Genomic DNA, 23691 nt, shown 5'->3' with positions numbered 1-23691 from the left:
CTAGCTTCAGAGGGCAGTCTGAGTTTCCTAGGCACAGACCGCAGGAGTCCTAGCTCAGTTTTGTGCCCAGTTTGTTTCCTGGTCCTTGCCATGAGGAGGAAAACACCCCCAGTTTAAATCAGTCTTGCACCGGCCAGGCTTATGCAGTTTTTCCTGCTGCAGTGTTAAAGACACCTCTGGTTAGATAACTACTGCCTCTATGGCTTAGGAAGTAGGAGCAAATCATTGCTGATGTTGGGAGAGAAGCACTTTCAGTGTGCATGCTACAAGTGCTGTGGACAAATGAAGTGTGAAATGAATCTTCCACCCTTGTTTCCACATGTCAGTAATCTCTCTCCTCCACATGTGCACGGACAGGCAAAGATACACATATTCATGAATATTTAAAGTGCTATATAATTTTGTTGAGACTGTCTTGAATAAAAACCTGTTTCTGTTTGATATAAACAGATCAATTGAACTGCTGTGTGTTTCCTCCTAGGGGAGCAAAATTATGTGTGGTCAAAACAAAACGAAAAGAGAGACAAGCAGAGACTCTTACGCAGGATTACATTATAACACGTAAGGAATTTAAATATATCTTTATAGCAGCATCCTTAGTTCTTAGGTTTGAAATTATTTGCAGATCATACAGCTTTATATTTTGCCCTTGAAAAAACTTGCAGTCTTTTATCAGTTGATCACCAGTGTGAGATGTTACTGCTTTGTACAGATTTTTTTTTGTAGCCTTGCAAAATCAGAAAGGTATATATATCTTATAGGCTCTGTAAAGTTACTAATAATGGTTGGTTTTTAGATTCTGATGCACCTGGAAGCCTGAAAAAACAACTGCCTTAAAAACAAACCCAAAATAACAAAACTCTCCAGCATTTTGCTGTTTTCCCAAACCTTCAGTTTTACATAACTAAATCAGTGATTGTAGATGGGTTTAGGAAGTGTTTTGCCACTTGGGAGCATTAACAGTATCAGCGACAAAATCAGAGACATTAGTGATAGGTCTTGGAAAAAATTCCAAATGATTTTTCAAAATTTAGAATTTGTCCAGAGTTATATGGGATTTTAAATAGCTTAAATACCTCTGTAGCCTCAAGGTTGTGCTTATATAAGACCTTATGTTCATATTAATGCTCACCGATGCATAAGAAATAGTTATCATTGTTACTGTAAAGTGTTTAGTGATCTGCCTTTTCCCAAGGGCAAATTTTACAAAGGGATGAGGGGATCAACTGAGATTTTGGCTCTCGCCATTAACATTGCCCTCCTGTAGTGTTTCCTCATGTGGAATGTGGACAGTCACACAGTTGTGCTTTCCTGTTTCTCTCCGTTCTCTTCCAGTTCCATGGTGTTTGGATTCAGCTGTGTTTTCCAGTAGTTTTGGTACTGGAAATAGCTAAAACCATTTCTGTAGAAAGAGATAGTTGTTTGGCAGCATAATAAACAAAAGAAAGTCTCAGTGGTCTTCTGGGTTCCCATCTCAGGTATTTCCCAGCCACAGCTGTCTCCTACTTGCCTCACTGCTGCAGATACGCAGCTCTGATTTTGGGGTAGCAGTGGGTAAAGTATCAGTTGGCAAAGAACAGGGATATATCTCTCCATTGGATGCTCTTCTCTATCCATCCTTACTACAGCCTTGCCTATATCAGCACATGGTCTATTATCTAACTACTTTGTGTGCACTTTGTGATTAGTGTTTATAATGTGAAGAGCTTTTGTGATTCAAAAAACCCCTTTCTGTTTAAAATCCAATTAAAGGTGTGTATTCAATGGCATTTATAAATGTCATTCAAAGATTCAGGACCCAATTATGCAAAGTTTTGGAATTTTGTCATTGAGTTTCAGCTGTTTAAACTGTTCCTTCCATGTCATTTTGAAACCTACATAAGGATACTTTCATATAAAGCAATGCAGAAAAATGTAAGGATTTGCTGTGCAAATGTTGGACTTCACTGCATACTTTGGAAACTATTCAGAGGTTAGATGTCTGTCTTTTGAAGCTTACCAATAGTACTGGAAAGAAATGAAGATCTCAGAAGTCCTTTTGGGAAGCGTACCGACCCTTTTTCCTTCTCCGTTTTTTTTTACCCTGCCCTTCAAACCTCTTCCCCCACCTTTTGGACTTCTAGCTACTCTTTAATTTTAAGATTGCCTTTAATGGCTACTTTTTAATACACAAATGTTGTTTTGAGGGATAAGGTGTTACTTTTAAAGCACAGGAATACAAAGTTTAGGCTTCCCTTAGGCAACTTTGACTCCACAAAGAGCAAGGGCTTGTATCTCTGAGTCATGTGCCCTATGCAAACCAAGCAAGCTTAGTGCTTTCCAGTAAATTGTCCCAGGCACTTTAGACTTCATGAAATCTGCAAAAATAAGGCCTAAACATTTATTTCCAAAGATCTACTGCTTTGTCACCTGGTGGTGACTTCACTCAGTCTAATAAATCGAGCAGGCTTCCAGAAATAAGCTGAAAATACAAACTGATAGGTCCCTAGATGGTACCTTTTTTTCCTTTTTCCTCATGCAATATAGAGCTGGTGCTCCTAAATGCAGGATTTGTTCGGCTGAGTTTTGTCTTTGTTGGTTTTTTTGACCCCAACACAATTTCCTGCATTTTTGGAAACAACAGTAGTCAGCACATCTGAATGTGAGTGCTAAACCTCACCACATGAAAACTGTGTCCCTGAACATGGTGTTTTTCTGTTGCTGACAAGTTGCTTGAGCGGACCAAAACAATTACTGTGATTAAGGATACTGAATACATTTATAAGGAAAAAGAAGTTTTAAATACTGATAATTTGGCCAGATTGTCTCAGTTATGGATATTCTTCGAACCCTGATTAATCTCATAATTTAAGAAAGAACATGATTATGACTTCATATGCAGAACCATTACCATTTGGATCATTGAGAGGATTGTGTCCCTTTACGTTACAGATCCAAGAATGTATCCAGGGTTTTGTCATTCTCTTGGAGCATTAGAAAACTGGGAAGTTCAGAAAAAAACAACCAGTTGGTCACTGTGCTAATGCTGAGAACTGAGTGATAGAGGAATAAATTAACTATGCATAAACTGAGCAAACAGTATTTCATATGAAAGGTTCCTACCTGAATGAAGCCTGGAAATGTAGATGATTTCATCTTTTAAAAAAATTGGCAGAAAGAAGCCCTCAGCACCCATCAGTAAACCACTGCTTGGATACAGAAGAACTGTATCCAACTGGGCGACTTCTTCTGCCACATTTTCCATTGCAGGGAATAATCCCAGTCTTCGTCTTTGTAATTAAAACCTTAATAAGAAAATGGAATTTCTAACATATCCTTTTCTTCAAACTGTGACCGTTCAGCCCATGCACTTCCGATGTTCCGTGAACCACGACAGCGAAGCACCAGGAAGCAGCTGGAGAAAGATAGGCTGGACCCCGTGAAGTCTCACAAACCTGAACCTCCAGTAGCAGGACCAGGTAATCTAGGTGTAATCATTTCAGACTGTTGTATGTCAGAGGGACCATCATGTCCTACACTCATTTGGGTTTGCAGTCAAACATTTTTGGATGGTTACTCTATATGTGTGGGCAATATCTGACACCGTAAGACATTGGTTTTTGATTGGGGTGCTTGCCTGGAATAAATTAATAATCACAATGACTTACTTTATGTTACATAATCAGTAAAACACGTGAATGCAGCTCTAAATTAAATTCTTCCTACAGTATTAAATAACATCTTTGTATCAGGTCGCTGTTACACATGTTTATTTCTGAAATATTTTTCTCTAAAATGGTCTTTCTTTTGTTTTTGTTTTTGGGTTTTTTTTGCTGCAGGTCGCGGTGGGCGTGTTGGAACTCACGGAGGTACCTTGTCATCATATATAGTCAAGAATATTGCACTGGATAAGACAGATGATAGCAACCCTCGAGAGGCTATTTTACGTCATGCAAAGGAAGCGGAGGAGAATCCATACTGGGTTGCTCCAGCATATGCAAAGTAAGGATACAATTAGAAATACAAGCAATATTTCTGAAGGCCAGTAGGAGTTTGGTAAAAAATAGAAGACACACATTTTTAATGGTATACTTTCTTTTCTTGGATTGCTGCTATGAATATGTAAACCAAGAATATGCCATACTCTTTATGAAGATAAGAGTTTGAAGAGGAAGCTAAATTGTTGAAATTTGACATTTCCATTTTTAAAATGTACCTATCAGTGCGAGAAAATTATTTTAAAGCTTTCTGAGGTATTCAGAATTTAGAATCTTCTCAATCAATGTCTGAAATTGCAATATACCTTTTAATAAGGTACTGTCCTATTGACAGACTGGGATGATAAGTTTTCTAATATGCGCTCTAGTTCAGACCAATCCTTAGGTTAAATCTTCAAAATATTTACTTGATGTTATGACCGTGTATTTTAGGTGGTTTCTCAAATGTCATAAGTTTCTGAGGTTTTTCCTGCAAGTGGACCAGATCTGGTACATGCTTAAATTAACTTGTTGTTAAAGATATAGTAGTATTAAAAATTGCACTGATAAGATCTCCTATCAAAACTTTAACTTTAGTGTTCAATAGCTGTTACATAAATTAAAGAGCCTTATTGAGATTATGGTAGTAAAACTTTGGTAATCCTGCAGCTGGTAACTTAGTTTAAATGAATGTGTGAGTGTGGCATTTGTGTGTATGTGTTGCTATGAAAATTGTGCAGTATGCTTCTAGATTGCTTTCTACTAAAGATTTTCTTTTTCCTAAAACTAAATACAGTTCAAACCATTGAAGAGATTAATTCATGATAGTACTAAAATAAATAATAAATGCATTTCATACTAGTGAACACAAAGTACCAGTTCAAAAATCACTAAAATTTTCACATTTTATCATTGATGTTTTTGTTACACAAAATCTATGTAGTATAAGTAGTATTTTCAAAATGCATAAGGAAGGGGTTTTGAAGAGCTGAAATAGCCTGCACAGAACAGTCTGCCAATGGCAAACTATTTTTTTATGTTTGCAGCCCAGTGTTTTTAAAAACCTCTTTAAAAAACTCAAAATATATTCAGAATCATAGCTGTTTCTAGTTGGTGACACTTGTTTTCTGGCTTGATGCACGTGTTCACAAAGGTAACTGAATAGCTGTTCCAGAGCAGCTTGAGAATGTCAGTGGCTCAGCTTGGCTTTGACTGGGTAATTAATAAGTATGGCATACTGGTAATTAATAAGTATGCATGTGATGATGTACATCAGATCAATGCATTATACAGAACCACCCTTAGCATCAAAGAAGGAACATTTGAAAGCCTGATTCTATAACAGTTGTTGTAATGAATATGCTAAATACTGATCATTAATTGTTTGATAGTGCATGTGTGCTAGAAATAAAATTTACTTTGAATGTGTTGATACCTGGTTTTATTTGAGATGGGCATCTGTCCATCTTCAAAAGTAAATGCAATCACACATTCCATCAGGTAGATACCTCAGTATATTTTTGGTTCAGTAACTTCATTGCTGTGTGTTAAGTTTCATCCCTGACACCTGCAGTGTAGTAGACATGAAAGTTTTAAAACTTAGCTGTATTACAGAAGGTTTACAGTGTCAGGGCGGCAGATCTCATTACAGTATCTTGTTGAAGATGTAGCTGCAGGGAAGAAGAGAGCTGGCTGAGAAGTGGGAGGATCCAAGTCCAGACTGCTATTAACTTACACAGCAGACGGTGATACGTATGTGGGGGAACTGGACTGCAGCCAACAGCATATTGCCTTCGTGGTTTTGTCAGCTGATAAATCTCATGCCAGTGAAACTGCCATTATCCTTGCTTTAAAAGCTTGACTTTAAGATGTAGTCTATGCAAAGAGCATTTTAAAATTATTATTAACTGTTGTTATTATTTAAGACACTGAATGCAAAAGCTTTATTATTGTTTATACTTTTCAGAAATATTTAATATTCAGTCCGTATTAATAGCTGCAGACCAATGGCAATATAGGTTTCATTAGCTGCTTGCCTGCACACAGAGCTGTGTTAATTATATCCTATATCTGACTTTACAGAGCATGTATGTTTACCCTCTGTCTAAAGCATCTTACAGGTGTTCTTATAGATGTATATGTAATAAAATATGCAAATTACAAGTTATTGATATAAATTATCATGTAATACTGAATTGTAAGAGTGTCCCTGATGATCCTTTTAAAATCAGTAGTTCATAATAATGAGCAGTATACAAACCCAAGGAAGCTGACTGCTTAGTTGTAGCATGAGATGCACCGTACAGTTAGGAAAGGTGATATTCTGATACACACTTAAAATTGCGTTCTATCTTAAGACCATACATCCAAGTTTGGTGTTGTTTTTTTTTAATACTGTTTATTCTTTTCAGTACTTCATTTCTCTACTATCAGTTTTTCCATATTTCTTGTAGTAAATTTCCATTTAATGTACTGTCCATTTGGTGTATCTCTTGTTCGACAAGGCTTTCAGTTTCGTGTTTTCTAATGGATGGTTATTCACCAACAATTTTTCAGTCTTCTTCTTAAGGAAATGTCTAAGAAAACTAGTTAATTTTCTTCAGTGATGGTTATTACATAATTTTAGAATGAGAAGACTAAAAAATGCTCTTTTTCTGGTTGATCAGAGTTTTCGTAACTGTGATGACTGGGTTAGAGTTTGGTCCTGATTCATACTGATTAGGTCATTCTAAATCAGGTAACTGTTGTCCTGCTTTCTTAACTGTATTTTCAGTTCAGTAATTCTTATAAACAAATACCTGCAACAGGACTTTTGCTGTTAGTTTATATATACATTGTATGTAAAAATATTTCCTTCTTGCTGGTGTCAAAGGTGCCTAATTTATTCTCGAAGCCAAGTAGTCATTTTTGTTATTTGTTAAATAACAAATATTTCAAGCTTCTCATTAGCCTGACCTTTCTATTTCTTTTTAAATTTAAGCCAGAAAAGGAGGGGGAAGTACATAAAAGGCAAAAGAATGGGTGAAAAAGCAGATGCTGCTGAGAAGGATACTGAGGATTATAAAACGTACATGCTGAATTAGGAGATGACATGTTGCAGCAGTGCAGTGTGAATGAAGTGGTAAAAGAGATGTGATCAACACAGCAGAAAAGTCATAATGAAAGAGGATAAAGAAAGATCTCGAGATTTTTCAGGAGAAGCTTGTTAGAAACCTTGGCAAGGGTCTAATGAATTTCAAATTTCAGTAGGAAGGGCAGATTGAAGATTTCAAGCAAAGAACTACAGGAAAGGAACTTGAGGCATCAGTTGTAAATGTTTGAAAATTACATTCTTTGTGAGCTGTTTGTTTTAACACAGCTGTACAGATATACTATAATGACTTCAGATGTCCCTCTGAAGGAATTGCTAAGCATTGTAGCTGAGGGCCTAATCAGGCCCAGATGTAGCTCTCTTCTGTATCCTAGGGAAAGTGAGGGTGAAGTTTTCCTTCCCACCAATATAGACCATAGTTCTTAGAAAATACCTTTCTCTTCAGTGGTGTTGTCCCTAATTTGCTGTCTTTATCATTGCTGCTTGTCACAGGCAAAAGGGAATGACTTGAAGCAACAGCCTGTAGGTGTGCTGTGTTCACTGAACTTTTTCTCAATGGCAGTACCAGGGTGTGAAATGTTAGTCATGCATTGGCTCAAGTACTTTTAGCTGAAGAAGCAGGACTGAACAGAATTTTTTGTAACAGTGATTTCTTCGGCATATGTTGGTATATTTAAGGTAAACCTGCTTTGAAAATTAATAGTTTTGAGAGGGAAGCCCCTGAGATTCAGAGAAGAGTCAGGCTAGTTGGTGGGGTAAGGAATACAAAGGGGTCTGATGCTGAAAACCTTCATTTTTGAGTCTGGAAGTAGCCTTTATGACATTATTGTGATTTCCAAGCATGCTTGAAAGTAATCTTTTTTTCTTTATTCCAGTGCAATATAAACACAAATTTCAAAAGTTACTGCAACATGAGTCACATGCTGTGCCATGCAATTGTCATCTGCGAGCTGGTTTAGCTGTAGTGGTATTTTTTTTTAGCTGCTAGTGTATGAACCTCAGATGTCGATAAGCTACTTTTATTGGATCCCTGAAAAGTAACAAAGAAAAACAACCCATAACCAGGGGGATTATGGTGACTCTAAAGCAGTCTGCATGGCCCCTGGAAATTTTCTAGGGGTCTGCATATCAGAATTTGTTGAGAAGCACCAAAATAAAGAGAAGCATACAGTAGGAATAAACCATATTAGGTTTTTCCCCTGATTTTATTTGCAGCCTGTTAGTGTAACCCACAACAGAAGTGCATGTGTCAGTGTATGAGAAACTGGCTTCGGTATCTCACACACTGACAGTCTGACAGTTATGTGGAAATGCAGGATCATAGCATAATTTAGCTAGGAAAGATCTTCTGGAAGTCATCTAGTCCAGCTTCCTGCTTTAAGCATCCTGATCAATGCTCAGGTCCAATTAGATTGAGGTTGTTCAGGGGCTTGCTCAGCCAAGTTTGAGTATCCTCAACAATGGATATTCCACAACACCTCTCTGGGCAGCCTGTTTAGCTGTCTGGTTGGCAGGCATAGTATGACCTTGCTAAATCTATGCTGGCTTATCCTTCCTGTGACTGGAAATTCCTTCCCAGGGACTTAGGTAGAATATCCTATAGTTCCCCAAATATTCTTTTGCCCTTCATAAAGATTAAGATGTTTGCCTCTGAGAACCTCCCCCAACCACCATGACCTCTCAAAGATGATAGAGTGCCCTTGCGATTATGTTGACCACTCCTTTGGTACCTTTGGATCAATCCCATCTGATCTCATGCATTTGTGTATGCCTAATGAGCAATGTACTCCCTGTTTCTATCTTCCTCTTTTGTTGATAATGTCTCACTCCTTCCTAAAGACTCGGCTGATAGTGTTGGGGTCTTCTGAGACATAAGAACAGACCTTTTCAAGGAAAACTCAGCCAAAAAAAGAATAAACTATCTTGATCTTTTCCATATTCTACATCAGCATTACCTGCCCTGTTGAGCACATTTTCCTTAGCATTCCTTTGGCTGTCGGTGTACCCGTAGGAGCCCATAGTGTTACCTTTCACATTTCTTTCCAGTTTCAACTCCAGCTGAGATTTTACTTTCCTAACTTAGTTCCTACATTTTCATTTAATGCCTCTGTTCCTCTTGGCTAAGGCTGTCCCTGCTTACTATATCTGCGTTCATCCTTTTTGGGATTGATCTCAGTCAGGAGATTCCTGCGTATCCATAATACACGTCTTCCAGACTTCACTTTCTTCACACGGGTGGAATGTTTTGAGGAGGTTGTCCTCAAAGATCAGCCAGCTCTCTTGGGCCCTTTGCCCTCCATAGCAGTATCTCATGCGATCTGTCAGCTGGATCCCTAACAAGCTGAAGTCAACCCCAAAGTCAAGGATAAATAAAACATAGAAAGTTGTTGGCGAAAAGGAACACAGTTTTACACACATGTTATTTAGCCCTCAGAAATAAAACTATTTTGAAGTAGTAAACCTGTTCTAATAATTTTGTATTAATCATGCAACAAACTCCTACTATGCCAGTAATCTCCAGTTACTAAGCAGAACATTTTGTTCTTAAATTAAATGATCACTGCTGATAATGCTAAAATGAAAATAGTGCTTTCTAAGCTTATGCCTTTAAAATGATCTGGCATATGAATCGCCCTAGGCCCCAGTTGCTGCTGTGTAGCTTGTGGAGGTGGAACAGTTTACATTTCAGCTGAGCTGAGGCTGCAGACATTTCATGTTAATTTTAAAAAACAAGAGAGCAAGCAGAGCTGATTTCCTCTGTATGTGTTTGCTTTAGCTGGTTACTGCCACATGACACTGCAGCTTCTTTCTTTTCACCTCCCACCCCCAGTGTTACTAGACTCAGTAGCATACTTATATTAGCTGAAGTCTGTAACTGTTCTCTGTGCCACACCTATCCTGGAAAATACATGGGTTTTGCTACTTGTTTGACAGATAAAGCCATACTCCTTAGTTGGAAGTTTCTAACCAAAATTATGACAGTAGCAGGTTTTGTGGTCAGAATTCATTAGTTCACAATTCATTAGTTGTGCTTTACTGATAAGCATCTTGGTACTGACCTGATGTGATCCTATACGGCATTTAGATACCTCTTATTTATTGTGATAAAAGGAAGTTACACATGTGAAACAGGCTAAATAAACTTCCATCAGTATGTTTTGAAAAAAGGGAAGAAGATTCCATACATTCCACCTCTTCAGCAGCTAACAAAATCCAGTATTTCTGCTAATAAAGCCTTCATCCTGGGTGTCTGTTTTGGATTGAACGTTGATTTTGTCTTTTGGGTTTTGTTGTTGTTGTTGTTGGTTTTTTTTTTGTTTTGTTTTGGTTTGGTTTTTTCTTTTTTTTTTTAACATCCTCCTTCAATTACTGGTTAAGTAGAGTTTGTGTAACTATTTCTAATGAAATTTTGAAATTGGATATTTTTTTTTTTTTCAATCTTAGCTCTGCTATCCATGGGAACAGAATGATTTATCTTTCCAGCAGTGTGGGTCCTCATCTGGGTACAGGGTCCACTTAGATGTAATGAGATGTGCAGTCTTTACCCAGGGACCATGTGCCAATAGAGTCCTGCAGCAAGACCATCTCTGCAACTTGTTAGTATCTCCATGGCAAGTTTGGAGGATGGAGGAGAAAGCAAGCCAATGAAAAGATCCCTTTTATAAGGGAAGTTGTCTTTGACTAGTTCTGGTGACTTTATCTCTTGTTTTGTGCCCGTATTTAACAAGCAGAGAATCCTGCTCTTTGATAGCTGATGTCCTGCTATTACTCTTCAAAGTCAGTGGCAACACTGAATTATACCTATTGTGTTAAGTAAGCCAAACACAATTTTGTTAAGGTTTATGCATTTTGTAGAGTCTGCCAAATAACAGTTGTTACAATAATAGTGCTTTACATCCTCAGACTGCTGTAAAAACATTAGTTAATACATTAACGAGATGATGACTGCCCTAGCTGCATTTTGTACTTCGTCATGTCTGTTGTAGTGAGAATTTGAAAGCATTCAGCTCCACAGTGATTGTGCTGAGAATTAGGTTGCAAAAGGGGACTATGCAGGATTAAAGTGTAAAACAGGGGAACTGAATGTCCAAACAGTTTATTGAAATACTACTTGATACTGTGTTCGTTTAAAAAGTAATCGATAATTATTTTTATAAAGTTTAAGTGTTATTTAAAATGCAAGTAAACAGTGGAGGAATAGATACCATCAAGCTTGACTGTAGGGTACACTATGTTCTCTTAAAAAACTGTAGATTTTAATGTTACGGTAGTGATGGGTAAAAAGTCTCCAGAGGAGAAGTTGGTTTTTTTTCATGCACAGGCTAAGCCAGAAAACCTGGCTTGGCTGTTCTGTTTTCACTTACTGGCTGCTGTCATACTACACTGTATCAAAATGGAGGTTTCAGTTTTTTAAAACCATGGAATGAGAAGACCTGTGGCTCCGTTTTCCTAGCGTTGTGTTAAATTGTTTTGTTCCTCTCTTCTATCTTAATTTTATTCATGGAATACACAGATAATGATACGAGCTGATGAGGAAATAATACTTTCAAAAGATGTGTGTTTGTTATGCTTGTTCTTTGCCTGAGAGCTGCAAGTTTCTTCAGTTCTTAGAATGGCAGTTGACAGGTTTATGTTGAAAATGAAAACCAGGCAAGTCTAGAATACTCTATTTTTAAGTATAGAAAGGATGTCTTTTGTGTCTAGTGCATGTCTAATATAGTTCCTGATAAAGAATTGCAGTCTGACCATTATTTTTATCTTTTTAATGTTTTCTAGAACACAACCAAAAACAGTTTTTGCAGAAGTGGAACCAGAAGATGATGAAACAGACAAGCCAGAGTGGAAAAAACGTAAAATTTGAAAGATTTCATTTAAAGAATAATTTTAGACCAGTTGAAGCTGTGCAGCATTTATTTCTTGGTTGTGTGTAGTGGATCAAAATTTGAAAGCAAAAAATACTTCAGTTCATAAAACTTGCTGTAGTGTAGGAGGAGATTGTTGTATTACACTGGATTGTAATCCCACATCTGAATTTTGTAATAAGGAATTAATTACATTGTGCAAAGAACTCCTCGTTATGTTAGTTATATAGCTTTGTGATTTAGGTGAAAAACATTTCTTTAAAAATGGAACTCTAGTGAATTCTGTATGTTGCCAAATGTTTTCTTAATTACTACCAACTTTACAAATGCTGTATCATGACAGTGTTCAATGATTTAAAGTATACAAACAAAATAATACAGTTTCTCAGACTCTTTTTTTGTTTCCAGTTAAAAGCTAACAAAGTACCCCCTTTGTTACAAGTTTAACAAAGTTTACACTTTCATTTAGATTAATTAATGTGGAGTAATCCAGTTTAGTTCATTTTTCTGTTCACACAAGTTCCAATTTATTTCACTCTCCTGTGTGAATTTTAGAAAACATGTTTTCTGGTGTGTAACCCTTATTTAAATCATTTCCTTTTTAAGTATGCGTGTAGTAGCTCATAGTACCTCAGTAGTATTTTATACAGCTTTTATTTTCCATCAGTGTGAAATTAGAATGGCCAATTATGTATTTTGGTCTAATAAAGGTAATATGGTTGTAGCCTGGTTGCTGCAGAATTTTATTTGGGCTATTACTAGGTCTTTGTATCTGTTGACTGTTGGATGCCTGAGTTATGCACATCCTGCCTCACACTCTCTGAAGACTGATACTGTCCTTTATAAAGTGGTTTCTTAAATATTGAAAGTTTCTGTTATTTAAAACATAATTTCAATTCTGAATGTCATAAAATAAAGGACAGATTTAAAGCTAATGTCCTTTAGAGGAGAAAGGAACCAAGGGTTTAAGCATTTATATTGTAATTATAAGAATAAACAGTATGCTAAGTACTATGATTATAATATACAATATAGCAAGCACTCTGCATTTCCACTAAGTGTAGAGAGTAACAGGCATCATAAACAATCAAGCTTTCTTAATTATGAATAGAATCTGAAGGCATATTTAAAGGCTATATTTAACCAAGCACTTAATCACCTTTCTAACCTGAAGCGTGTGGTCCTTACAGTCAGCAGGTTTTAGATTTTTTTTTTAAGCATTGTTCTGCATCACTATTTCACTGCATGATTTCCTTTCTGAAGCTTAACTTCGTTTTCAGTTACCATTTTTGTACTTTTGAGAGTGGTAAGCCTGACTCTAGAAGGTGTAATGAGCGTTGGCATCACATTCCCATGACAAAATATTTCCACTGCTTTCACTCAGTGTAGTCTTTTGATAAAAGTGTTGCTAAATAATCCATAACTTGTTTTGTCCCGTGTAAAAATATTTTTGTACATACTTATGTAGAACAGCAAATCGCTGCTTAATTTAGAATTGCAACTCTAATATGTAGAATGTGGAGGACTTAATACCTAGGCAGACAGTACATGGAAGAGAAAAAGAACCAGATGAAGAGTAGCAGTTATTAACAAGACCTACTAAAAACCTCCTTATTCATTGTCCCCCTCAGCAAATTATTATTAAACGGCATTGTTTTATTTAAGGCTATATTTTGTCCTTTTTTTTAATTTTTTTAATCCAAATAATGCACTACAAAATAAAGTATTTTCTAATAAATTTCTATAAAACCTTGAATAAGATTTTTGAAGGATGACTGTGTCCTTGGTTTTAGGCCATATTAACAGTTTATCATTTCCATTGTTCAATGAGGCAGTGTGACTTAGGGAGCTGAGTTGTAGCTGTTCTCTGAGCTTGAGGGGAGCTTCTCCTTTTATATTATTTATGCATATCAGCTAGATCTTGTTTCCAAATCTGTGCTGAATGAGTTCTGAAAGTGAACCCTGCAGAAGTTATGTTAGAATTTCTGCAAGAGTTCATCGTTGTTACTTAGAGTGATTGTCTTGAATGATACTTTTAGCAGCCTAGAATTTAAAACAGCTCCTGTGTAGATATGCATACGAAAAACATTTAAAACTAACATGAATTGTACTTTAACTCTTGGCTTGGCTTGTTTGCCATAGTCCTTACACAGGATTTTCAGGCATGTTCACCAACAAGGCAAATCTTAACACATTTTTAAAAGCAGTTTTTAATCTTGAACAGCTCAATGGTAAGAGTTAATCCAGTCAGGAAGGAGATATGAACAGTCTGCTTGACCATACTTGTGACAGCAAACTCTGTCTCAGCCCTTTGAATTAAATATTTGGTATGATAGATGGAACTCTATATGCAAACTGGAATATTAGAAACTATACCTGTGTCATTTTTTTTATGAACTTAATTTTTTAAGCTTCATGAAGCCACCTAGCTTTTGGTAGTTGCCAGGTTGTAACAGTGGTCCTCCACATGTCCATACTTAGTATCAGTGTGGCCAGAGTCCAGATGGGCTTTTGTTTCCGTATTTCTGAAACAAAGTGGGCTTTTTTTGTTTGCTTGCTTACTTCCTTCCTTGCACAGAGGTGACAAAATCATCCAAGCATTTTGGCATGCAGAATTGCTTCCATGTGCTTTCTCCAAACCTGGATTTTTCTCTCCATATTCTGTGCAGCTTCTAGGTGTTTATAGCAATTTATGGTCTTTTGTCATTTGTGCTAATGAACTAGTTGAGACCAGCTGCCAAGTACTACTTGTCTGTCTCTGTCTTTCCCCTATCTTATTTTTAAAGTCTTCTGCAACAGGTGAGAAGATTGAGGCCTGGCCCTTTTCCTCTGGCTGTTTGCAACCACTTTATGACTGTTTTAAGTTTCTCTCTGGTCTTCTTATGACCTATAGTTTACTGGCGCATATACTTTCACCTCTGTTTTTTGGATTGATAGGTAGTAAGAACTGTGAATTTATGCCCAAGGGCCTCCAATCATTGGCATCTTGCTAGTAAGTAGATGCCTAGTGTGATGTTCTTTGTTGCATGGGCCTTTACTTTGTTGGGCCATAGAAATACATGTAATAAGTATAATGGGGAGAGAAACCATGAATCTTTATCCTATCAGTTCAATGCCTGCTGGACCCTGAGGAATGTTTTCCAAGAAGTGGCATTGCTGAGCCAAGTGCCATCCTTCATCCATTAGTTTCATAGAATCATAGAATCATAGTTTCTTTGATCTCTGATGCCTTTGGGGTATCCAGCTTGAGAAATTTGTAGCTTTTATCCTCCCTTAATACTGAATTGTTTGAATTTTGATGTGGCCTGTTAGTCACAATAGTATTGCAAAATCCTTCCTTTTCCTTGTAATTTTAAATGCATATATATTATCCTATCCTGCCTCTTAGCAGTGGGAACTTACTGAAAGCCCTACATGCCCTCATTTAAAATCAATAGGCCTTTTCCAACTTTTTACCACAGATATACTAGGATTTCATGAGGTTCTGTCCCCTGTGATTGATGCCGCAGCTCTTCTCATCTGTTGAGCTGTTTCATGCATACATGTAAATGAGTTGGTTAGTTGGCTAGCAGAGATGTCCTTATGCTTGCCTTGCTTTGAAGCACTGACACATTTTATTACATCAGTTTTTAAATCTGTTGGGATTTTTGATTGATACTGTTTAAACACAATTTTGTATACTTCATCCATCCTCTAGGACTTCCACATCTAATTGCTTCATGCAGTCTGGATAGCTGTGGAACACAAGATAGAGAAATATCTGTAGCATATCATCCTGGGTGAAATTTGCCTTCGTTGTCAAAAGCTTCCCATCCTACATACATGCAAAGGTATATTAGCATGCTGGCAGTCTCCCACTTTGGCAGCAGTGTCTTATACTCGGATCAGCTTGTTGGAATCTCCATAACCTATGTGTTGGTGGAGTGCTTTGGCAGTAGTTCGTGTTCTTTAATGGCTGATGATCAGACAGTATGTTCATCTTGTACTCTGAAAGATGACTCAAAAGAAGGCTGATTCAGAAAGCATAGCCAGTAACTCTTCCTTTTGTTTTTTTCCTTTATTTTCTTTTCACCTTAGCTATAATGCAGGGCTGTTGCATGTCATGGCTAGTACTTACTCTTTCAAAAGAATATTCCTATATTACTGCGGGCTCTGGCCTTTTTACTTATTGTATCATGAGAAACTATGCAACAGATGAAAACCTGCAGTAGATAAACTGGACTAGATGGCTCCTTAAGAAGTTATGTAGTCCATCCTTGACTCAGGTTACAGCTATACCTGAACCAGGTTTGTCTGGCATGTTTATTGGATCAGCTCTTTAAACAGTCCCATGGTAGACAGTGCACAATCTCCCTAAAAAATCTGTTCTAATGCTTTTTCTTCTTAGCAGTAGAAAATTTTTCATAATCTCTAAGAAAAATACTCTTGCAGCCATTTAAGCCCACTATTTCCTATCCAGTTCTCAGTAGCCGTGGAAGTGAATTTATGATGTTGCCCTTTGCAGAAGCTTTATATTACATATGAATTTTATTATCTTCTTCTGTCTCCTCTTATTATTTCAGTTTTCCTTTGTGGTTTATGTTTTCTGGTATATTATCTTTTATTTGTTTTTTCTTCCTCGTTCCGGTTGTCCGCATTTTTTGAAGTGTTTCAGATGAAGCTACTTTTTTAGCACTGTGGAGTAAACAGGAAAAATGTTTCCATGTCTCATTACGGTCACTTTTTTCTCTGCAGTTTGGCATCATAGGTTTGTGTTCAGGTCCTAGTCCCCTTCAGACTCCAGAACCTTTACTGCAAAGACGCTGCCCAGCCAATTGACTGTCTAGGGGGTTGTATTAACCTTAGGTATTGGATTTAGTCCTTTGTACTGAATTTTATTGCGTTTTCTCAAAATATATCACCATTTTGTTCAGATTATTTTGAATTTTCTCTTGGCCCCAAGGTGCCTGCAACTTTTTACAGCTTCTAGTTGTCAGCAGATGTAACGAATGTATGCTTTGTTCATTCAGCTAAGCCACTACTGAAACTGGTGGTTAGTGGCAAATGCATAAGGTTTTCCATATGTATGGGAGGGAAATGTTTCATATGCTGTTAATTTTCTTAAGGGTTCATAAGCTTCCAGTTATTGTACTCAGAAATTTTTGGAAAAACAGTCAGCTTTCCTAGAAATTGATGGATTCCCTTCATATCCTTTGGGTTGGGGATTTTTTTAATGGCTCTGTCCGTTTGTGTCCAGCAGGAATCCTTCTGACATTAATAATGTTAGATGTGGGAGACCTCAAGATCTCCTTATGTTCAGCATATCAGTACTCCACATTCTGAAAATATTTCCAACCTGTTCTAGTTAGGTGTTTTGATCCTGAATTCTCACTTTAATTCTACTTCTATAATAAACAGTGTATCTTCTGCTATTACCTTGTATGATCTGTGAATTAGCAGTGGGGCTAGTCACACACCTAAGGGTTGTACATCTGGTCTGATCTACGCAAAGATTGAATTACTACATTCGCACCTGCCAAGAGCTGTGTTACTGCAATGAGATCTGTGGTTGCCTTGCTTGTGGTGTTGTGGTGATTGTGTTGCCCACACATTGACTTCCTGAAACTCCAAGTATGATAGAAGCAGCAGCGGTTGTTGTTCCTCAGCTTTCCTGTTCTCCATCTGCTCTTCCGGTGGCCTCAGGAGCATTATACTGAAAAATCATTGTCTTCAGTAGTGGGCTAGAGAAATGCCTAATGCTTATCAAGATCACCAGGACTGCATAACAGCTGATTTAAGAACACAGGAGTGCACATGACACTTATCTTCTATGTGCTAGGTGATCAGGTGACAGCATGCAGGTTTCCATAGTGCTCAGATGATGAGAATCTTGGAGCTAGTTAGAGAGTCCCTGTCTTCAGGCACTGTCTGCACTTCTGTTCCTTGCACGCCACTGACCACCCAGTAGCTCTGTTTCTTACGTCCTCAAGGGCACCATTGTTCCTAGGTGGGAAATTGTCTCTTGCTATTTCTCCTTGATTTCTGCAGAGCGTGCACCTGCCTGTGAAACCTGTGTTCCTTAGCTTGGTTCTATGGCTGTGCTGTGCAGCCTAGGTTGTCCTTTACTACAGAGTTGCCATTGCTATTAACTGGCCACGGTTCTGTATTCACCTAAGAGGCCTCAGGACTTACCTGGGTTTGGACCAGTCTTGGGCTGCCTGCAGCTTTGTGTGAGCTTCTTCAGCTGCTGTCTAGCAGCCAGGTGACCGCTGCTTCATTTATGTAAGGTTTTGCTTAGCTTTGTACAATGATGGGGAAACTAACGTATTTCATGGGAAAAGTAGTTCCATGTGGTTGTCCTGTGTTGAATGAACACTAATGACCCTAGCATACAGATGCACCGTGGAAGTGTACAGTCATGGAGTAATAGCAGAGGCTTTGAAGGTGTGGGCACAGAACTGTAACAGCAGCCCTGGGGTGAATAGGAACTCTCTGATTGTAATTACTGGTCATTCACAGAATGAAGCTTTGGGACCTGAATATGCTGGTTTTAGGCATAGCAAATCAAGTATCTTAACCAATATAAAGCAGGCCATGTATAGTGAATGTGGCCATAACATTCAGAGCAGCAGAGAAAGAGCAAGGGGTTAGTATGTCTTGCAAAATGTATAAAAATAATCGCATGTGGATTCTAGAGGTGGAAGAACACCACTTCCTCCCGCCCTCCCCATCAACATCATTCTTCTGGCAAAGAGCTGGGGATGTGTCCTGGGTTCAGCTATAGCAGTCATGTTTCTCCTTCTTAGTAGCTGGTGCAGTGCTGTGTTCTTGACTTTCAGCCTGGGAGTGACGCTGATAACGCCGATGTTTTTAGTTGTTGCTCAGTAATGTTTACTCTGACCAAGGACTTTCTCAGTCTCATGCTCTGCCAGGGAGGAGGGGAAGGCAGGAGGAAGCAGAGACAGGACACCTGACTCAAACTGGCCAAAGGGGTATTTCATACCACAGCACGTCATGCCCAGTATAGAAACTGGGGAGCGTCACCCGGAAGGCCCAGATCGCTGCTCGGGTTGGGCTGGGTATCGGTCGGCGGGTGGTGAGCGGTTGTGTCCTCTCCCTTTGTCATTTCCCTTATCATTATTATTGGTAGCAGTAGTGGTTTCTATTATACCTTAGTTACTGGAGAGCTGTTATCTCAACCCGTGGGAGTTACATTCCTCCAATTCTCCTCCCCAACCCTTCAGGAGCAGGGGGAGAAAGAGGCGGGGTGTGAGCGAGCAGCTGCGTGGTTCTGAGTTGCTGGCTGGGCTTAAACCATGACAGGATATTAACAACTTGTCACAATACCCATCTCCCCCATTGCCCCTCAGATTTGAGCCATGAAGGACCCAGAGGCATGGCAGATGGATGAGAAGTGGTACCTCCTAGGGATTGTGTCTGTACCAATTTTAATTGTCTTGTTGTACAGACTTCTGTAGTAGTAGTATTTATTTTTGTGGTGGTGTGCATAGGCATGTTTCTTCATTCCACATAAACTGTGCAAGATGTAGTACAGACATTCTATGCCAGTTGGGGATTATCGTTTGTATTACTCACTGCCTTTGTCACTTGGTGGTATCTCTTTAGTGCAGTGAAACCTAAGTTTGCAATGGTTATGCAAGCAAAGGACTCTGAAACATAGGAGTCTGCATGTGATTTTAATAAAAGACATCTCTTAGCAAACAAAATTCAGATTTTTCTAACACTGTGACTTGTAGCATCAGCAAAGGGGCCACCCTGCAATGAAGTTGATGTATAGGTTGCAGTTTGCTCTTCATTTAAAATTACTTGGCTAATCAGAGGCAAACATCAGGAATATTCGAAATAGAGGTCAGCATCTTCAAAACAGCCGTTGCAAGCAGTGTTGTCAATGATGGCTCTAAGTTTTTATGCCATTTTCCAGTAAGATCTCCTCGATTATTCATAGAGTAATTTCAGTGTGTCTTGATATACGTTTAAGTGGCTGAGTTAAGAGTAAAAGCATATATTTATTATAACACTTTGGGGAGAAAATGATGTTTGCACTCTGTTACAGTAACACCACTATAATTTGTAGCAGAAAAATGCCTATAGCCATGTCCCCATAGCCTACTAGTGCATCACAGAACTGGGACAAAACTGAGTTGTTACTGCAATGATTCAGATAAATTTGATTCAAACCTTAAAGGGACAAGGGGCAAAGAAGAACCAGAAGCAATCCCAGACTGAGAAACTAAGCCAGTGACTTGGGGAATTTTCACCTGAAAATGGCATGTCATATGAACACAGCATGAGCTCCTGCATAATGAGGAAACAGGTCATGATAAGTAATAGGGCACAGAGATGAGTGGGAGGTGATCAGTGGGATACTGCAGGAATAGGGAGTTTATGTCCGGTTTTATGTAACATCACTTTAAAGTACCCCCTTCGAGATCATTAGACAGGATGTTAAGGAAATTAACAGATGATGCAGATGAATACTGCAAACACCATTGAAAAAAGAGAAGCAGGAAGTAACAGGGAGTCACCCTGACAAATGCAAGATAATACATCTGGAAAACAATAATTCAGAATGCAGATTAGTTTTTCCTCTGTGGTGGGTGAGTCTCAGTTACACCAGAGTTGGTGGGTGGCAGTTCATGTTTCTCTGTTCCTTCTGACAAGGCAGACAAAAAAATGTATGTGGAGCTTTCGCCAAAAGGATTACTCCTGACTGAGCAGCTTGAGTGACACCCGGACTGTGAACAGATCATGTTCTGTCTCGCAGCCACTGAGGAGCACAAAAGTGGTTGGGATGGCTTTAGTCTGAAAATCAGCTTGATGTGGAGTAGGAGGGTCTCCTTTTGTGAGCACCAGATGCTGATGTTGTGTGCTACAAGTTAAAAGTGCTGCTCTCTGTTTTCAGTCTTGCAAAATCAGCTGGGTCACTGAGAGGCCAGCTCTTGTCTCCTATCAGCTTTAAAAATCTGTTATCTCTCTCCTGCGTGTAATTGCAGCAATTTGCGTCCTTAAAATCCTAGAGTTTTCAAGGGATGTTGCGGGAAGATAAGAAGGAAGATAAGAGACTTTTTTTTTCTCTCTAGTTTGGAAATTTTCACATTTCAGAAAGCAATAGTACTGATCTCTTCCCAGTTATGCTGTTATCCATATGGATGTGCTTCAGGTGCTGTGTTTTATTGTTTCTCATGAATGTTGAATTGTTGGGACAGACATTTTTCCCTGGTAAAAACAACCTTAAACATTTTTGGGTTTGATTCACCCACCCCCCACATGTAAACAGTATAGTAAAGATGTCGAGGAAATACAATAATGAAAAAATAAGCCTAATATTGGGCCTACCAGCCCATTATAAATTGTCCACATGTGAGATGCAAAACAATTCGTGGTTTGTTAATTGACTAAACAGCCTGTGCTTAACTTCCAGATCCATGATCCTTGTGAAATTCAGTGTTAGTACAATGCCAGCACAGCAGGCTCCTGAGTCACAGGAGGCTTTTCCTCATCCTGCAGTGACACCACTATGGTCACTACTGCAAGGTAGATTATCCTTGAATGCTTGGGGTTATCTAGAAAATTATTCTGAAAGGAGAGGTCACATGCTAAAGGAACCGAGATCAGCTTCATCCTTGCTTTGTCTTTAATGTGATAACCATTTATATACACATACATATACACACATGTTGTTTCCTTTATTGATGGGGACATGCTGCGCAAGGAGTTACACCTGAGAGGTAACATGCATCATGTCTCAGGTGGTTCATTAACTGTATAGATGAGCGGTTATCGTGTGTGGTATTTACTTAAATTAAGGCAATATCTTGGGTGAAAGGTACAGGACCAGAGGAACTGAAGCTGGCCATGTATCAACGAGAGGCACAGCCAGTGAAGGAACAAGCTAAGAGACATTTAGTCTCCCTGACTGCAGTTGGGGTATGCTGAAGGAAAACACTGATACTAACCCTTTGCAGAAGGAGCAAAAGGAGCAATGCACTGGGATAGCCTAAAAAGCCACAAAATGGAAAAAGAAAAATACATTTAAAAAAGAGGAGAGAGCTAGACTGACATGGTGCTGAATATGGTCTTCTCTGTGGGATTTTCCCCAGTGCTCAGGCATCCATTTTTAGTTATCCTTGGCTCTGAAGTTCAGGCTTGTGGGGTCCTATTGCACTGACACTTTTTTAGAAGCCTTTCAGGAGTGGTTGGGCTGGCAGGTGGGCACCCCAGGCCACTTTGTAGGATGAAGAAGAGGGAAGAAGATGGTGCACACCCCAAGCATCACAGCCGACAGTCATAAAAAAAGTAATGATTCCACTTTCAAAGGTTCCATAATGTTTTCCAAAACCATGGCAAAATCATCCTGTAATGCAGGAAAATTACAGAAGAAGAAGAAGGTTTCAATGAAGATGATAGCTGCCACATTCCCAAATGCAGCAAGAGATTTTGTTGTTCACAAGGTGATAATCTTTTTGGTTGAGGCTCTATAAAATGTCCATTTGCAGGATTCTTTTGTTAATTTTTACTAGCTTTTAACTCATGTTTACACTAAAAAAATAAAAGGGAAGTTCTAGTTCTGGAAATGAGGTAAGTATCACAGTGGTATGTATTCTTCTGTTTCTTTTAACCACTCATTTTAGTGTCCAGCATGCTGTCCTACTCTGGCACACAATAGAGTTTAAACAGTTCTGTAAGAGAAGTTGTTAAATAATTGTGTTTTATTGGGGGAGGGAAGGATAACTTCAGCAAATCCTCGAGTATCCCCACTTCCCACACTTCCTTTTTGCTGTGCAACAAGAATACTTGTTCAAGTGTAGGCATTTATTCGCCTAAGTGCTTCTCAAACACAGAATCATAGAATAGTTAGGGTTGGAAAGAACCTTAAGATCATCTGGTTCCATCCCCCCTGTCGTGGGAAGGGACACCACATACTAAACCATGTCGCCCAAGACTCTGTCCAGCCTGGCTTTGAACACTGCCAGGGATAGAGCAGACACAGTATCATCTGCCATAAGAATCCAAATTGGAAAGACAACTATGACTGCAGGATTGAAGAAACAGAAATACTAGATGAGGAGAGTTAATCAAAGTCAGATTAGTGGCAGATCTAGGAATATAGTTCAGCTATTCCAGTGTCCCTTTGGTGCTCTTTCCCAGTGTCTCTCTGCTGCAGGGAAGTCTGTATGACATCTTTTTGAATCAGGGAATTACTCTTATCTTGTGGTTGTAATCTAATTTTTGTGGGTTTATGCCTGTAACTGAGTTACAAACAGCACTGTGTAACTGCACCAGTTACTTGGTTGCAGGAGAAACTGAATCCTTCAGGAGTCACCATATCACTCTGGCAATTCAGGTTGTAATGGCTCATTTGGAAATATACCCTGACTGACATGTCACTTGATTCTGCTTTATGCTTGTCTGCCTTCACTTTGCTCCTTACTTGCTCCTCCTGGTGCACCATTCTCTGTGCATGGTCGAGAAGTGTTTCACTTTGGGAATTGAGGGTTCTGTGCTGCTCTTCACAACCAGGCTCGGCATTGGTGATGTTTATTACTGAATCATGCTGCACTCCTTGGTAGCCAGGGTTTTGTTAATTAAAAACAATTGGAATATCAAACGTGGGGCCCTCTGCCTGCAGGAATGAATGCAGAGGCTGCAGTCCGACAGTTCTGGGCAGAATCAAACCTTGCTATTTCACTTATGCTGTTTATAAATGCCTCAACAAACAGACAGGACCCCAGTGGGACAGCTAGACTGTCCTCTTGTCCCAAGGCATGATCAGCATTCCCGT

General features: G+C 38.7%; 1 protein-coding gene across 1 annotated transcript in view; it reads left to right on the top strand.

The window, feature by feature from the left end:
• The window catches only part of WDR70 (WD repeat domain 70), a gene marked incomplete at its 5' end in the record, with an annotated part of 54970 nt that extends 42710 nt beyond the window's left edge, over positions 1 to 12260 (top strand). The window contains 4 exons of the mRNA XM_010024352.1: positions 482 to 561; positions 3342 to 3458; positions 3819 to 3981; positions 11824 to 12260. Coding sequence (XP_010022654.1) covers positions 482 to 561; positions 3342 to 3458; positions 3819 to 3981; positions 11824 to 11908 — 445 coding nt within the window. The remainder of the gene's footprint in view (positions 1 to 481; positions 562 to 3341; positions 3459 to 3818; positions 3982 to 11823) is intronic.
• Positions 12261 to 23691: the final 11431 nt, after the last annotated feature.

The sequence above is a fragment of the Nestor notabilis genome, unplaced genomic scaffold (genome assembly GCF_000696875.1).
Source record: "Nestor notabilis isolate BGI_N333 unplaced genomic scaffold, ASM69687v1 scaffold3951, whole genome shotgun sequence".
In the NCBI taxonomy this organism is placed as follows: domain Eukaryota; kingdom Metazoa; phylum Chordata; class Aves; order Psittaciformes; family Psittacidae; genus Nestor; species Nestor notabilis.
The sequence above is the reverse complement of the archived record's forward strand: the minus strand, read 5'-3'. Positions and strand labels throughout refer to the sequence as shown.